We start from the raw sequence: 17,428 nt of genomic DNA, 5'->3' as shown, positions 1-17,428 counted from the left end.
CCCCAACCAGAGGTCAGAGGGAAGGGCAGGAGCTACTGGCTGACCTCGGGGCACACGGGCACATGCTGTGGGGCTTTGTGTCAGGCACCCATGCAGCCTAAGTTCTGCTCTGTGCAACAGATACTGTAGGGCTGCCCATGGGTAACCCAGCCTGGGATGGCAGAAGAGTGGCCATAGCTCAGGGACAGAGCCGGGCCTTGGCCAGAGAGGCAGGACAGCCCCAGGTGCCCCCAGGCACAGCAGGGAGCAGCTCAGGCATTGGAACCCACTGGTTCTGCTGGGCCAGCGTGAGGGGCATGAAAGTGCCCCTCATTTGTGCCTTAAAAGCTGGGTCGGCGGGACACAGAGGCTCAGGCCTGTAATTCCAACACTTTGGGAGGCTGAGGTGGGAGGCTGCTGGAGGCCAGGAGTTCAAGACCAGCCTGGGCAACACAGGGAGACCTCATCTCTACAAAAAAAATTTAAAAATTATCTGGGCATGGCCAGGCGTGGTGGCTCACGCCTGGAATCCCAGCACTTTGGGAGGCCAAGGCAGGCAGATCATGAGGTCAGGAGATCGAGACCATCTGGCTAACGTGGTGAAACCCCATCTTTACTAAAAATACAAAAAATTTGCCGGGCGTGGTGGCAGGTGCCTGTAGTCCCAGCTACTTGTGAGGCTGAGGCAGAAGAATGGCGTGAACCCGGGAGGTGGAGCTTGCAGTGAGCCGAGATCACACTCTAGCCTGGGTGACAGAGTGAGACTCTGTCTCAAAAAAAAAAAAAAAAAATTATCTGGGCATGACAGCTCACACCTGTACTCCCAGCTACTCACGAGGCTGAGGTGGGAGGATCACTTGAGCCCAGGAGGTTGAGGCTGCACTGAGCTGACTGTACCCCTGCACTCCAGCCTGGGTGAGTGAGATCCTGTCTCAAAAAAAAAAAAAATCATGCTGGATGAAGGCCCCCACCCCACCCCCGAGAACCTCCACCAGGAGGATGTGGCTGGTCCACAGAGGCCCCAGCTGGGCAGGCGGGCTCTGCAGGGCGGTGAGTCAGAGGTACTTTTCCCCCTATGAGCAGGATCCGAGATCCTAGACGCCCACAGAGACAGGAGGGGCCCACGGATCCACCTTGGTCAGGTACACCCACCGAGGGCCTCCAGGACCACCAAGGGTTACAAGGTGCCCGTTCCATGCCCAGGCCTGCTCTGTGAAGCCGGTGGGAGCTCAGTTGCCACCAGGACAGTGCATGGGGACAGGGGGCACAGTGACAGTCACAGTAGCGTCAGGCCCGGCCACACCATGGCCCAGGGGTCCGGGGGTTGCAAACGGGATGCACAGGCCCTTCATGACGGGCTTCGCAAGATGATTTCCAGTAACAGAAGCAAAGAGAAGGTTGTAACCAATTCAGATATTTACTGGACGTTCATGACAGAAAGAGATGTGCGTCCAGCTGCATCGCCCAGCCCATCCGCTACCCGGGGCGGCTGACGAGCAGAAACGCACCCTGCAGGGGCTCCTGTCCGCACCGGGGCCCTCGCCCACAGCACCACGTTCTTCACAGAAGCAGAACCTGAGACTCAGAGCACAGCTCGCCCTGATAACTGTCTTCCCAGCCGGCAGCCTCTAGAAGACGGGGGCAATGACACGTTCCTGTCACTCAGGCCCAGACACAAGCCACAGTCACCCCTCCCGAGGGCGTCCACGGCCTGAGGGGCCTCGCTCCATTCAGCAGAGCCATAGCGCTCCGGTCATCTCGGCAACCCACGATCACGGCCCACGTGGTCCTGCCCACAGCCCCCCGCTGCCCACGCACTGCCCGGGGAACCAGCAGCAAATAGGCGGAAGAACCACCCAGTGCCAGCTCCCTGGGCTGCAGCAGGCAAGGTGGAGCCAGGGACCACCACCAGGCAAGTGAGACCCAGCCCCGCTTCCACCCTGGCCAGTCCAGGATGGCCGCAGAGGCCCCACCTCTCCCTGCAAAGGAGGGAGCCTGCGGCGTTCCCCGCTCTGCCAGATGCTCCTGCCCGAGGGCCTGCGTCCAGCAGTTCCCCAGTGCGGGCTCCCAGTCCCTCCGACTAGGTGCCTGGTCCCCCGCCCACTGCCGGCTCATCACTCAGAGCCACTGCCTACGCTCCCGCCCGAGAGCCATCCGCTGACCCCCAGCGGGCCTTGGCAGCAGTGGGAGTGGCCGTCAGGCCTGGCTGGGCAGCGTCTTGTAGGGGTTGAGGATGCCCTTGGGGTCCAGCAGGGCCTTGAGCTGCTGCATGAGCTGCAGGGCCTCGGGTGGCTTGCTGTAGCCCAGCACATCCCTCTTCCTGAAGCCCACGCCGTGCTCTGCGCTGACACTGCCCTGCTGCCTGGCCGTCCACTCGTACACGTGGGGCTCCAGGGCGCCCAGGAGCGACGGGCTGAAGGCCTCCGCCGTCACATTGAGGTGCAGGTTACCATCTCCTGGAGGGACAAAGTACACGGGTAAGGCTGGGCGGGGCAGCCCCCAGAACCCCACTCCTCCCCCAACAGCCCCTCCCAAGATCCCCTCCCTAGCAACCCTCAGACCCCCGGCTGAGCCTCACCCTCATGTCACCCGCCCCGGACGTGCTGACCCCTCCTCTGGGGCTGCTGCTACCTTGGCTTCTCCCTGCTTCTTTCCCCAAGTTCTCCCCAATCTTCCTACACCCTCTGCCCAGGGCTCCCATCTCCCCAAGTTCTCCCCCCTCTTCCTATTCCCTCTGCCCAGGGCCCCCATCTCCCCAAGTTCTCCCCGATCTTCTTACTCCCCTCTGCCCAGGGCTCCCATCTCCCCAAGTTCTCCCCCCTCTTCCTACTCCCTCTGCCCAGAGCTCCCATCTCCCCACGTTCTCCCCCCTCTTCCTACTCCCTCTGCCCAGGGCTCCCATCTCCCCAAGTTCTCCCCGATCTTCCTACTCCCCTCTGTCCAGGGCTCCCATCTCCCCAAGTTCTCCCCACTCTTCCTACTCCTTCTGCCCAGGGCTCCCACCTCCCCAAGTTCTCCCCCCTCTTCCTACACCCTCTGTCCAGGGCTCCCATCTCCCCAAGTTCTCCCCCCTCTTCCTATTCCCTCTGCCCAGGGCTCCCATCTCCCCAAGTTCTCCCCGATCTTCCTACTCCCCTCTGCCCAGGGCTCCCATCTCCCCAAGTTCTCCCCCCTCTTCCTACTCCTTCTGCCCAGGGCTCCCATCTCCCCAGGCGGAGAGTGACCACATAAGCAACTGCATGGCCTGCCTGCCACTGCCTCCCTCCTGACCTGGAAGAGCCCAGACAGTCTCCCAGTCTGTACCCCCAGCACCTGGTCAGACGGAGGGGTCCGCAGTGGCGCCCAGGGCTATCTGGATGCCCCCACCCCACGGACATCTCCCCTGGAGCTGCCTAGCCAGTGCCCGCTGCAGACAAAGCCCTGGCTCCCAGCCGCCTCCTCTCTGGTCCACTCACCCCACACTGAGCCCCCAGGGTGGTGGCTCTCCAAGCACACCCTGGTCCTGGCCCACCCCACGCACAACCTCCTCTTCTGACCTCAGAGGTCAACAAGGGGATGGCTCAGAGAAGAGGCTGGGGAGAGCCAAGGTCAGAGCCAAGTGAGGATCCCGCCCCACCTCCGGAGAGGGAGCCAGAAACCAGCTCGAGGGCTGCCCAGACGAGACCAGTGGCTTTTAACGCAGAGCTGCACACTGAGGAGGAGCCCCAGAGGTAAACCGGGACGCGCCACCCCCACTGTGCCATGCTGGGGTGAGGGCTGTTTTCCCACAAAGGCAACCGAGAAGCGGCAGATCCAACAAAAGCTCCCCCGACTCAAGTCCTGCCTAAGAGCAGCCCAGGAATGACAAGGGCAAAGACCATCCCTCCACCAGAACCGACAAAGGTAAAGGCAGCCTCAGGCCCAGCCGTCCTCTGCCACCTCCCTGCCTCCTCCAAGATGCCTCCCGGAGACTCGCAGTCCATGTCCTGTCATGTGACGTCCCTAAAACTTGACTGTTTGTTGAGGACGCCACATGGGCCTGAATTCACAGCCAGCTCTTTGAGAATCCCTCATTCCCTGGCCAATCCCAAGCAGACGTGAAACGCATGTCGATGAGCCTCCATATTTGTCCTATGAATCTGCCTGTAGCTGCAGGGTCCATCCCAGCTGGGAACTAGAAAGGGTAGATAGAAAAAGATTTCTCCACCCCTGCGAGAACAAACCCGAGGCAGGGAGTACAGCAGGGACCCCGCCCACAGTCCCCACCCCTCCCAGTCCCCACAGACGCCTGCTCAGGCCAGAGAGGGAGGGACTTGCCCAGGGAGGACTGGTTGTGAAAGAGAAAAACCACATCCACAGAAAATGTTCGTTTCGCTTTGTTTTTTTGAGACAGGGTCTCCCTCTGTCACCCAGGCCGGAGTGCAGTAGAGCGATCCTAGCTCACTGCTTCAACCTCCTGTGCTCAAGCAGTCCTCCTACCTCTGCCTCCTGAGTAGCTGGGACTGCAGGCATGTACCACCATGCCTGGCTAATTGTTTTTTTTGCAGAGATGGTGGGGTGTCTCACCATGTTGCCCAGGCTGGTCCTGAACTCCTGACCTCAAGCAGTCCTCCCACCTCAGCTTCCCAAAGTGCTGAGATTATAGGTATGAGCCACGTGCCTGGCGTCCAGAGTATGTGAATACAGTCACGCTTCATAACAATGTTTCACCCAACACCAGACCACAGAGATGATGTTGGTCCCATAACATTAAAATGGAGCTGAAAAATTGCCATCACCTTAATTATGTCACCATGTTGTAGCACAATTACTTGTTTTTTTTTGTTTTGTTTTTTTTTTTAGACGGAGTTTCGCTCTTGTTGCCCAGGCTGGAGTGCAATGGTGCAATCTCAGTTCACTGAAACCTCTGTCTCCCAGGTCCAAGCAATTCTCCTGCCTCAGCCTCCTGGGAGCAGCTGGGATTACAGGTACCGGCCACCATGCCTGGCTCATTTTGTATTTTTAGTAGAGATGGGGTTTCTCCATGTTGAGGCTGGTCTCAAACTCCTGACCTCAGGTGATCCGCCTGCCTCAGTCTCCCAAAGTGCTGGGATTACATGCATGAGCCACCGCGCCTGGCCAATTACTTGTTAATATCCGTTTAGGGTAGCCTCAGTGTGCAGTGTTTATAAAGTCTAGAGTAGGGTCCGGTCATTTCCTAGGCCTTTGCAATCCCTCACCCCTCACCCACGGCTTCGCCAGAGCAACCTCCAGTCCCGCGAGACCCACTCGTGATGGGCACCCTACACGGGTGTGGCATTCTTACCTTTTATACCGTATTTTTATGGTCCCTTTTCTAGGATTAGCTTTTGTGTTCAGGCACATAGCACCGTTTCACAACTGCTTCCGGCATTACGTGGATGACGGCTGTGGTTTGTCACCTGGGGTAATGGCAACACCACACAGCCTTGGTGTGGAAGAGGCTGTCCCATCTGGGTGTGAGTGCCCTCCGTGATGCTAGTGCAAAACGAAACCACCTAATGACACATTTCTCAGGACGCATGCCCGTCATGAAGCAACACCCAACTATTCCCAACCAACGGCCAGCCTGTACCCGGGTCTGCAGCCGAAACGCACGCTGCCTCGGGTCCCAAACCCAGCTGAGAACGTGCCGATTAAAGAGGTTCCGGGGGGGCCCCAGGCCCTCACCCTCTCCACCCACTGCAGAAGCAAACCACCTCCCCTGCAGGCCTCAAATAATTCCTGCAGATAAAGACCTAACGAACATGAGCTCGTGCCAACAACACGCACACAAGAAGACAAACCGCCACGGGCAAGGTCAGAATCAGACCCACAAACACCTCAGACGCCGTCATCTCCAGACACAGAACACAAAGGTGTCATGTGTAAAGAAATAAGGGACAAAAATATACAACCACAAAATCTGACCAAGCAGTTTTTAAATATCCACGCCAATCTTCTGGAGGTGAAACGCATCACGGCTGGCCTGTGGACCTGAACAGACAGGTCTGACGGCCGATCACACACAGCAGAGGACGCCAAGCCCGAGACACTGCAAATAGCATCCAAATGCGAGAGGCGGGACCACGGCAGCGGCACACAAGAAACAAGGGGGCTTGGACTGAGTTCCAGGAAGAGAAGAGAGGGAGGGGAGAAACGGTGTTTGAAGAGGCTCTGGTGGCTGAGGAATTTCTAAAGCCAGCAAGACCCCAAAGCCCCACAAGTGCCAGGCAGGTAAAAAACACTCACCGGCCCAACCAGAGTGAAACTGCAGAACCCCAAAGGCGGCGGACGGAAGGAGCTGAAAGCAGCAAGAAGGAAAAAGCCGGCCGGGCGCGGCGGCTCACGCCTGCAATCCCAGCACTTTGGGAGACCGAGACGGGTGGATCACGAGGTCAGGAGTTGGAGACCAGCCTGGCCAATATGGCGAAACCCCATCTCTCCTAAAAATACAAAAATTAGCCGGGCGTGGTGGTGGGCACCTTAATCCCAGCTGCTCAGGAGGCTGAGGCAGGAGAATCACCTGAACCCGGGAGGCGGAGGTTGCAGTGAGCCGAAGTCGCACCACTGCACTCCAGCCTGGGTGACAGCGGGACTCCATCTCAAAAACAAAGAAAGAAAGAAAGAAAAAGCGGATCCCCTCCATTCCCCCGAAGGGAACTGCCCTGCACTGAGGCTGTCTCGGCAACAGCAGACATCGAAGAGAGGACAGAAGCTCCCCTCTGCCACTGGGAAGCGACTGTCAACCCAGAACCATTGAAATCCACTGAGGAAAAGACATTTTTATCAACTAAATCATTTCCAGACAAATAAACCTGTGCTGTTCCGTCACCTATTTTTCCATGCCAGGGAAAATTCTGGAGGCTGAGATTCAAGCAGAGGCTGTGTGCAGACTGGCTACGCAGAATCAGGACAGTAACATGGTGACAGGGTGATGCGTGGCTGAACAAGGCAGGACCAGAATACACCCCCAAACAGCAGGCAGGTGCCCCTCAGTGTCCCTGGGGGCCTGGATACAGGACCCCTCGGATATCAAAATCCTCAGATGCTCAAGTCTCTGACAGGAAATGGCGTGGGATTTGCATATAAACTACACACATCCTCCTGTATCCTTTTTTTTGCTTGAGACGGAGTTTTGCTCTTTTGCCCAGGCTGGAGTGCAGTGGCACAACCTCGGCTCACTGCGACCTCTGCCTCCCAGGTTCAAGCGATTGTCCTGCCTCAGCTTCCCAAGCAGCTGGGATTACAGACACGTGCCACCAAACCTGGCTAATTTTTGTATTTTTAGTAGAGATGTGGTTTCATCATGTTGGCCAGGCTGGTCTCGAACTCCTGACCTCCGGTGATCCACCCACTTTGGCCTCCCATACTGCTGGGATTACAAACGTAAGCCACCGTGCCCGGCCCCTCCTGTATACTTTAAATCACCTCTAGATTACTTACGTTGCCTGGTACGATGGAAATGCTGTGTCTGTCACTGTTACACTGCATCATCTTTATTTTTTATTGTTGCATTTTTTTTTACTGTTGTATTGTTATTTTTATGGTTGAATCTGATGTGAAGCCCACAAATACAGGGGCTAACCATAGACCGGGGGGAAAATGACAGCCAAAGTGACGGGGCCCTAAAGTCCTCACGCTGCGCAGCCATCAGGGCCCCTAGAGAGGCAGAACCAGCAGGATGTGTGTGTACAGAGAGAGCGAGCAAGAGAGTGAGATTACACATATTTAGAGGAAGATACAGAGAAAGACGGAGCGACGCAGAGACACAGGTAGATGACAGACACTGATTTTAATGAACTGACTCATGGGACTGAGGGAGCTAAGTCTAAAATCTGAAGTCCAGGTCAGTAGGCTGGAGATCCCAGCCGGAGCTGGTGCTGCAGCTCAAGTCTCCATCTGGGTCAGAATCCCCTCTTCCTTTGCGCTTGTGGCCTTCAACTGACTGGGTAAGGCCCACTCACACTGTGGTGGGAGATCTCCTGTACCCAACATCTACTGATTTAAATGTTAATCACACATAAAAAGTACCTTCACAGAAACATCCAGACTGGAGTTGGACCAAACGAGGGTACCAGGGCCCAGCCAAGCGGACACAGAGAATTCACCATCACACATTGTTTGGGAGGAAGGTAGTGACTCTGATTAACCTCAAACCCAGAGGGCTAGAAATGCCCGCTATGCTGCTAGGGCGACCATCAACAGTTAGTAAATGGCAAAAAGCTAAATGACAAAGAACATAAACCACAAGAAGAGCAAAAACCAGAGGAAAAAAACAGACAAGAAGTGAGAGACCAAGAGCAGGGTGAAGTAAACAAACCCAAACAACGCGCCGCAGGACCTGCTCAGCAGCCAAACGCTCTCATTCAAGACGGCAAACAAGTACGCGAAAAACCTGTCCGGGGGCGTCCACAAGAAACACGTCTAAATCATTACGGATAGAAAGGCTGAAAGTAACAGGAGGAAAAACAACACGTGAGGCAAACACTAAATAAAAGAAAGTTAGCACCACCGTGTAATAAACAAAGCAGACACCAAGGCAACGCGCAATGCTGGAGACAAAGCGTGAGTTCAGCGCGGTAAGAGATTCAGTTTCCCAGAACGAAGAGACGAACCTCATGTCCTGTGCCCCTAAGACCACGACTCCAGAACTGGCAAAGCTACAGGAGGAACGGATGAGTCTGTTGTCAGCGGATTCTAACACCTCCCTCAGGGAGTGGCAGGTCAGCAGGATGCAGAATGAGCACACGACGTACACGTTTTATCTGATGGATCTGTACAAACACTGATTCCACCAACTGCAGAGAGCACAGTGTTTTCAAGCACTCCACGGTTACGAAAGCTGATCACAAGCTGGCCACGGATCCAGTTTCCAAAATCTGATCTGATAAGGGCCAAGTTTCCTGGGTATAATGCAGTAAAAAAGAAATCAATAATTTTAAAAATAACTAGAAAACTACCACGTTTGGAAATTAAGAAATACACTTCTGCATAACTCGTGGGTCAAAGAAGAAATGCTAATGCAAGCAGCGAATGATGCCAGGCACAGTACCTCACGCCTGTAATCTTTGGCTTTGAGAGGCCAAGGAGGCAGCCTTGCTTGAGGCCCGGAGTTCAAGACCAGCCTGGCCACACAACTGGCTCTACATGACTCTGGATCTACAAATGTGTGTAGTATAGATCAGATCTCACTGTGTTGCCCAGGCTGATCTAGAACTACTGGACTCCAGTGATCCTCCCACCTTGGCTTACCGGAGTATTGAGATTACAGGTGTGAGTCAGCAAACCGGGCCTACAAAAAAATTTTTTTTTAGTTAGCCAGGGCTGCTGGCGTGTGTGAGGTGGCGGGCCTGCTTGATCCCAGAAGGTCGAGTCTGTGGTAAGGCACTGCACTCCAGCCTGGGTGACAGCGAGACCCTGTCCCCTCAAAAAAAAAAAAAGGGTGTGGGGAGCATCCCACAAATGCTAGATACAAAGAAAACAAAAGAATATTTGAACAACTTTATGCCAATATGGAAAAAAAAAAAAAAAACAGAAAAACCAATCTAGAAGAAAGGAAAACTAGAAAGTCCCATAGCTATTGAAGAAATTGAGCTATAATTTTAAAATACTCCCCCCAAAAAAACCTCCAGGCCCAAACAGCTCCACTGGCAAGTTCTGCATAATATTCATGTTATGATTTTGATACCAAAATCCAGCATGGACAGAAGAAAGGAACAGTGTGGAACAGAATCACCCACCAAGACCCCTGTCAAAATCCCACACCAAACATAAACTCATCTAGCACGATACAAAAAGGATGACGGCCACCTTGGGCCTACCCCAGAAACACAGACTCATCTGCCTCCAGAGGGATCAGTAGACAAGCACCTGTCACCATGGTAGATGCAGGAAAAGCATTTAAAAAATTCAACATTCATTCTTGCTTTTTTTTTTTTTTCTGAGATGGAGTTTCACTCTTGTTGCCCAGGCTGGAGTGCAGTGGTGCGATCTCTGCTCACTGCAACCTCCGCCTCCTGGGTTCAAGTGATTCTCCTGCCTCAGCCTCCCGAGTAGCTGGGATTACAGGTGCCCACCACCATGCCCAGCTATTTTTAGTAGAGATGGAGTTTCACCATGTTGGCCAGGCTGGCCTCAAACTCCTGACCTTAGGTGATCCACCAGCCTCAGCCTCCTAAAGTGCTGGGATTACAGGCATAAGCTGCCACGCCTGGCCTAAACTACATTTAATATGTTGAATAAATAAAAGAAAAGATAGTGGAAGTAATCAAAAAGATAAACAGTATCAGAAGAGAATCAGGCGTAAGCCACTGTGCCTGGACTTTTTTTTTTTTTTTTGAGATGGAGTCTCGCTCTGTTACCCAGGCTGGAGGGCAGTGGCACGATCTCGGCTCACTGCAACCTCTGCCTCCTGGGTTCAAGCGATTCTCTTGCCTCAGTCTCCCAAGCAGCTGGGATTACAGGTGCCTGCCACCACGCCCAGTTAATTTTTTCTATTTTTAGTAGAGGCGGGGTTTCACCATGTTGGCCAGGCTGGTCTCGAACTCCTGACCTCAGGTGATCCACCCGGCTCAGCCTCCCAAAGTGCTGGGATTACAGGCGTGAGCCACTGCGCCCGGCCCATTCTTGCATTCACAAAGTAACAGGGGGCTCATTCAATTTCTGACCAAGGTGATCTGCTTTATCTGTGGCCAAGAGAGGCTGAAGTTACCTGCAGAGCAGGAAACCTCCTGGCTCGAAGTTATATTTTGAATTACTGGGGCTCCCGTACCTCTCTTCTCTGGATGACACACCCATCAAGCCCTTACCCCCTTACCATTCAGGAGTCCTGCCTTCCTATCACAGAAGATTACCATCCAGTCTATGACAAGTCCTCCAGACGTACCCGTCCCGCAGGCGGGGCAACTTTGGGTACGTTACTTAAATTCTCTGAACCTGTTCACACGTGTGTAAAAGGGAAGCAACACCACCAGTCCTAAAAGCTGCTGTGCAGAGAAGTTTCTCCACATCAAGTGCTCAGAATGATGCCTGGGACGGCACAGGCCCTTCATACATAATACATATTACTATCGTCACGCACAAAACCCTAGACCCTCCTGTAACCACAGAGGTGGCATCTGAATCCCATTTACTGGCAGGTGGATGGAGGCTTCAGGTCAGAGGCCCCAGTGCCACCAGGCCAGGGAAGAAGCCAGACTGAGCACCTGTCAGCCCCCAAAGCCACACTCCACACCCCCACCCTGCCCCCACACGCTCCACACCCCCAGCCCTGCCCCCACACGCTCCACACCCCCACCCTGCCCCCTCACGCTCCACACCCCCAGCCCTGCCCCCACACGCTCCACACCCCCACCCCTGCCCTATAAGCTGGCCTTTTAGACGCCTCGCTCCAAGGCTCCCAAGAACTGACAGGAAAATGGCCGGGCATGCTTGCTCACTCCTGTAATCCCAGCACTTTGGGAGGCTGAGGAGGGTAGATCACCGGAGGTCAGGAGTTTGAGACCAGCCTGGCCAATATGGCAAAACCCTGTCTCTACTAAAAATACAACAATTAGCCAGGCCTGGTGGTGGACGCCTGTAGTCCCAGCTACTTGGGAGGCTGGGGCAGGAGAACTGCTTGAACCCGGGAGGTGGAAGTTGCAGTGAGCCAAGATTGCACCACTGCACTCCAGTCAGGGTGACAAGAGCGAAACTCTATCTCAAAAAAAAAAAAAAGAACTGATAGGATTGAAACATTTTCTTCCTATGAATTAACAGCTTGCATGTTTTTTTTTTTTTTTTTTTTTTTGAGACGGAGTCTTACTCTGTCGCCCGGGCTGGAGTGCTGTGGCCAGATCTCAGCTCACTGCAAGCTCCGCCTCCCGGGTTTACGCCATTCTCCTGCCTCAGCCTCCCGAGTAGCTGGGACTACAGGCGCCTGCCACCTCGCCCGGCTAGTTTTTTGTATTTTTTAGTAGAGACGGGGTTTCACCGGGTTAGCCAGGATGGTCTCGATCTCCTGACCTCGTGATCCGCCCGTCTCGGCCTCCCAAAGTGCTGGGATTACAGGCTTGAGCCACCGCGCCCGGCCAATAGCTTGCATGTTAAAGCATGATTTTTCTGCAAAAAAAAAAAAAAAGATGATCTGAATGTGGTTTTGAAATCCTCCCATCTGAAGGGGTGGCAGCAGCTGGGGGCTGCGAATCAAGCACAGCAAAGGCCTTGGGGCCGGGCCCTGTGAGAGGAGTCCCCTGAAACCCGCGTCCTGGACTCAGGTTAAGGCTGATGCCCTACAACCGTGCATCCCAGTGAAGATCCCGTAATGTTCTGGCAAGCTCAGCCATGCGTTCTGCCATCAAAAGTGCACAATGGCAGTCTTTTCCAACATACTCAAAATGAGTGTGACAATGATTAGGATTTTCCCTTCCCTGTTAGACACCGTGGTCCTGCCAGTGTCTACCGGAGATATGCTAAGCCAGAGACCATGGTCAATCTTCCCTGCCTTGCAGCCTGGCGGGGCGACGGTGACCATGGCGCCCACCACCCAGCACACGTAGGACCGTGGCCCCAGGGCGCCGCTCACCCAGGTGGCCGTAGCCCACCACGTGCTTGGCATGTGGGCCAAGGCGGGCACGCACGTCAGTCACGATGTCGTAGAGTCGCTCCACGGGGAGGGAGAGGTCGTACTTGTACACGTAGCCGTCTCGGCTCAGCGCCTCTGCGATCCTTTCCCTCAGGGCCCACAGCATCTAGAGGATGAGACGAGATGAGACAAGGGCTGGCTATGGGAACAGCACCCGGGGACGGGGGGCACACCACACAGGGTTAGGGCAGTGGCAAGTTCTGTATCTTCACCAGGTGTGGCTCCAACCCTGGAATCGACCCAGGACAGTGAATGCCCCAGACCAGGTGTGGCTCCGACCCCGGACAGCAAATGCCCCAGACCAGGTGTGGCTCTGACCCCGGACAGCAAATGCCCCAGACCAGGTGTGGCTCCGACCCTGGATGGCGAATGCCCCAGACCAGGTGTGGCTCTGATCCCGGAATCGATCCGGGACGGTGAATGTTCCAGGCTCCACGACAGCACCGAGTATCCTGGGACTCCGGCAATCAGGCGGGCAGTGATGATGGAAGGGGGAGGCGCACACCCTGCAGCCTCAGGTCAGGTCACGGCACAGAGTGGCAAGGGCCAGGGAAGGCCCTGAGGACAAGGATGGGCCCTGGACACTCCCTGAACCAGAGAAGGGCAGGGTAGGGAAGGGGGCACAAAGAGCCACCCAGGCAGACGGGAAGACAGCAGGGCCCAGGCAGCTCAAGGGGCATGTCGGGGCAGGAGGGAGGGACACGGCGGGCGGGCCATGGGGAGGGAAGGACATGGTGGGCGGGTCGTGGGGAGGGAAGGACATGGTGGGCGGGTCGTGGGGGAGGAGGGACACGAAGGGCAGATCGTGGGGGAGGGAAGGACATGGTGGGCGGGTCATGGGGGAGGAGGGACTCGGCGGTCAGGCCAAGAGGGAGGAAGGATTCTGAAGAGGAACAGACAGTGCTGGCGGCTGAAGCGGAACCTGGGGCCAAATCCTGGGGCTCAGATCAACTGGCCTGTGGTTTGCTGGGCTTTCACTTGCTTCCAGCTTTCATTGTGGAGATCTGCACCACAAGAAGACAGGCCATCCTCCCTGGGCTGCAGGACCACCTCTCCCCTGCAGGGTCCCACCCAGGGCTCAAGCCCAGCACCTGCCCCTCCAGAGACCCCATCATTTCAGGAAATTCTAAGAGAAAGACTTGGCTGGGCGCAGTGGCTCACACCTGTAATCCCAGAGCTTTGGGAGGCTGAGGCAGAAGGATGACTTGAGCCCAGGAGTTTGAGACCAGCCTGAGCCACACAGGGAGACCCCGTCTCTTAAAAACAATAAAAATCGGCCAGGCCTGGTGGCTCACGCCTGTAATCCCAGCACTTTGGGAGGCCGAGGCGGGCAGATCACGAGGTCAGGATATCGAGACCATCCTGGTTAACACGGTGAAACCCCATCTCTACTAAAATTACAAAAAATTAGCCAGGCGTGGTGGCGGGCGTCTGTAGTCCCAGCTACTCCAGAGGCTTTGGCGGGAGAATGTCATGAACCTGGGAGGCGGAGCTTGCAGTGAGCCGAGATTGCGCCACTGCACTCTAGCCTGGGCGACAGAGCGAGACTCTGTCTTAAAAAAAATAAATAAAAATAAAAAGCAAATAAATAAAAATCAGCTGGTTTGGTGGTGGGCACCTGTAGAATCAGCTACTCAGGAGGCTCAGGCGGGAGGATCGCTTGAGCCCAGGAGGTCGAGGCTGCAGTGAGCTGCAACTGTGTCACTGCACTCCAGCCTGGGTGAGAGTGAGACTCTGTCTCAAAAAAAGAAAAAAGACTCTGTTTTTTTGACATAACCACAAAGCCACACTCACACTTAAAAAAAAAACAACTCCTCACCACCACTGGGAATCTAGCCAGTGTCCAAAATTCCCCCATTTCCCCACCACCAATTTTTTATTGTTTTGAAGTCTCACCATGTTGCCCAGGCTGGTGTCAAACTCCTGGGCTCAAGCGATCCTCCTGCCTCTGTTGGGAGCAAGCCCCCCAAAAACTGGCCATAAACAAAATCTCTGCAGCAATGTAACACGTCCATAAAGGCCATAAGGCCTAAGCTGGAAGGTTGTGGGTTTACGGGAATGAGGGCAAGAACAAAACCACTTGAAGGCATTCTTAAGCCACAAACAAAAGCCTGAGCGATCTGAGTCTTAAGGGCGTGTTCCTGCTGCAATTAATTCGGCCCATCCCTTCGTTTCCCTTAAGGGATACTTTTAATGAATTTAATATCTATAGAAACAATGCTAAGGACTGGTTTGCTGTTAATAAATATGTGGGTAAATCTCTGTCAGCTCTGAAGGATGTGAGACCGGATTCCCCACTTCACACCTCTACGTTTCTGAGTGTGTGTCTTTAACTCCTCTAACGCCACGGGGTTCAGGTCTCCCGACCGAGCTGGCCTTGGCCTCCCAAAGCTCTGGGATTACAGGCATGAGCCACCAGCCGGTCCCTCTCATAACTTTTTAGAGCTAGTTTGGTGAGATCAGCACCTTGGGTCACGACATGCCCTGAGCAACCACCACACCTTCTACGGACCCTTCGTCACAGCGGCACGGGCACGGCTGCAAGGCCGGCTTGCTGGGCACCTTGCTGCCTGCCGGGCCTTCTCACCTCATCAGACCAGCCGCCCCGTGTGTCCCTGTGGCCACAAGATGGGGTCTCCCCTTGCCTGCTCAGGCCTCAGTCACTTGGCTCCATGCCCACCATCTCTGGAAGGTTCTAGAACATGGCAGGCACACGCCCTCTCAGGGCCTTGGTGCTCCTGCTCCAGACTTTCTGCTCCCCACACCAAGTCTTTGCCGAAATGACCCCTCAGGGTCATCTTTCCAGCCCTCCTGGCACTCCCAGGCACACCCCATGACCCTGCCTGGCCCGGCCCTCCTCCCCGGCGCTTCCTGGCTCTGAGGGGCCATGGGCTGAGCTTGTTCCTTCTGCTGTGTGAGTTTCAGGGGTCAAGGCTTCTCCCGCCCTGGTCACTGCTGTCACCCAGCAGGAACACGGCACAGGAGGCATCTCCCTAACAGGTTTGCTGAGTGACACGTGACGGGTGGACAGGCATTGCCAATGAGACCCGCCGTGGTCACTACTCAGAAGAGCCCGGGGCGTCTGGCATGACCAGTGTGGCTTCCACTCAGGTGGGCTGAGGCTACAGCGGGGCCTGGGCAGGGCTGAGAGTCCCCCGTTAAACACAGGACCCCTGCAGCAGCGGCTGGACCTGCGTAAGCCCCATTTTCTCAACATGTCCAAAAACCCAGGGCTCCCAGAAGGAAAGACAACAAAGTGGAAAGCAGAGAAGAATGGCTCAGGACCTGCCCACAGCCTCGCCAACGCCGGACAACAGCAGAGAAAAGCCTCAGGGCAGCTGCGCACAAGCGCGTGTCCGGGTCAACCTGCCAAGCCGCACACCTAAGAAAGGGTGGTTTTGCTCTCTGCAAAACACAAAGGCCAGATTACCCACCTGTGGAGCATGAGCCGGAATGAGGTACTGACAGACACGCAGTCTCTCCCAAACCTGTCCCAGGAAGCTTCTGGAGGTGACTTTGTGAACACAGGACCAGCCCCGCCCGGCCCTGTCCTGGTCATGAACCCGGCTCTGGGCATTAATGTTCAAGGCACAAGTCTAGGACTGGACCAGGCTGTGGAGGGGCTGGGGGCGTCGGGGACAGCCCGCCTGGGGGTGGTGTGGGGGATGATGTGCAGAGGCTGGGGGCGTGGGGGGCAGCCTGCCCTGGGGGTGGCATGGGAGCTGGTAGGGAGGTTGGAGGTGTCGAGGGCAGCCCTCCTTTGTGGGGGTCGTGGGGGCTGATGTGTGGAGGCCAGGGTGTCAGGGTAGCCCTCCTGGGGATGGTGGGGGCGCTGCATGACTGCCACCCCGGCAAAGCAGCCAGGAGGGCACCTCCTACTGCCCAGACCCTGGTGACGGTGACCGAGGGTGCCCACTGCCCAGACCCTGGTGATGGTGACCGAGGGCACCTCCCACTGCCCAGACCCTGGTGATGGTGACCGAGGGCACCTGCCACTGCCCAGACCCTGGTGATGGTGACCAAGGGCACCTCCCACTGCCCAGACCCTGGTGACGGTGACCGAGAGCACCTCCCACTGCCCAGACCCTGGTGACAGTGACCGAGGGTGCCCACTGCCCAGACCCTGGTGATGGTCACCGAGGGCGCCTCCCACTGCCCAGGCCCCAGTGAAGGTAACTGAGGGCTCCTCCCACCCAGGCCCTGGTAACGGTGACCGAGGGCTACCATTATCCAAGCCCCGGTGACAGTGACCAAGGGCTCCCACTGCCCAGGCCCCAGTAGTGGAGACCGAGGGCTCCTCCCCTGCCCAGGCCCTGGTGACGGTGACCCAGGGCTCCCACTACCCCAGGCCCCAGTGACAATGACCGACGGCTCCCACAGCCCAGGCCCCGGTGATGGTGACCAAGGGCTGCTCCCACTGCCCAGGCCACAGTGACGGTGACCAAGGGCTCTCAGTGCCCCAGGCCTTGCCCCTCCTTCCTTTGGTGTCCAAAAGCACAAATAATCTGGTAACACAGTCAAGGCCCCTTCCTCCAGAAAACTGCCCACCCTAGGACTCCCGGGGTCCGGGCTAAGCCTCCACAGCCCCAGGGGTTCCTCCTGCCTCCACTCATTCCACACAACTCTAGGTAGAGCTGCCGCTGACTGGCCGCTGAACCACAGGCTGCGGGGGACTGGCAATGGCGCAGTCCCCATGCTCATCCCACAGCATGGGGCTGGCGAGGGACACGGTAGGGAAGAAGTAGTTTTTAAATATTAATGAAAATGGCCTAGACACCAGGAATACATTTTCCATCCAAAGAGGCTACTCTCTTAAAGCCATGAAACCGAGTCACATTTCAGCCATAC

General features: G+C 55.8%; 1 protein-coding gene across 16 annotated transcripts in view; it reads right to left on the bottom strand.

Moving 5' to 3' along the window:
- Positions 1 to 1,377: 1,377 nt before the first annotated feature.
- D2HGDH (D-2-hydroxyglutarate dehydrogenase) overlaps positions 1,378 to 17,428 on the bottom strand; it is a 34,493-nt gene continuing 18,442 nt past the window's right edge. For 10 of the 16 annotated variants that reach the window (XR_013402298.1, XM_077958143.1, XM_077958149.1 and 7 more), the window contains 2 exons: positions 12,521 to 12,686; positions 1,378 to 2,435 (listed from right to left, as the gene is read on the bottom strand). Coding sequence is in view for 14 of the 16 variants with exons in the window: in XM_077958143.1 (XP_077814269.1) it covers positions 2,176 to 2,435; positions 12,521 to 12,686 (426 nt within the window). In the remaining 2 variants the exon portion in view is untranslated. Of the gene's footprint in view, positions 2,436 to 5,263; positions 5,455 to 8,573; positions 8,619 to 8,714; positions 8,862 to 12,520; positions 12,687 to 17,428 lie in introns of all 16 variants that reach the window. The other 6 variants (XM_077958145.1, XM_077958144.1, XM_028831366.2 and 3 more) reach the window with 3 other exon arrangements.

This window comes from Macaca mulatta, chromosome 12, assembly GCF_049350105.2.
Source record: "Macaca mulatta isolate MMU2019108-1 chromosome 12, T2T-MMU8v2.0, whole genome shotgun sequence".
Taxonomy (NCBI): domain Eukaryota; kingdom Metazoa; phylum Chordata; class Mammalia; order Primates; family Cercopithecidae; genus Macaca; species Macaca mulatta.
The sequence above is the reverse complement of the archived record's forward strand: the minus strand, read 5'-3'. Positions and strand labels throughout refer to the sequence as shown.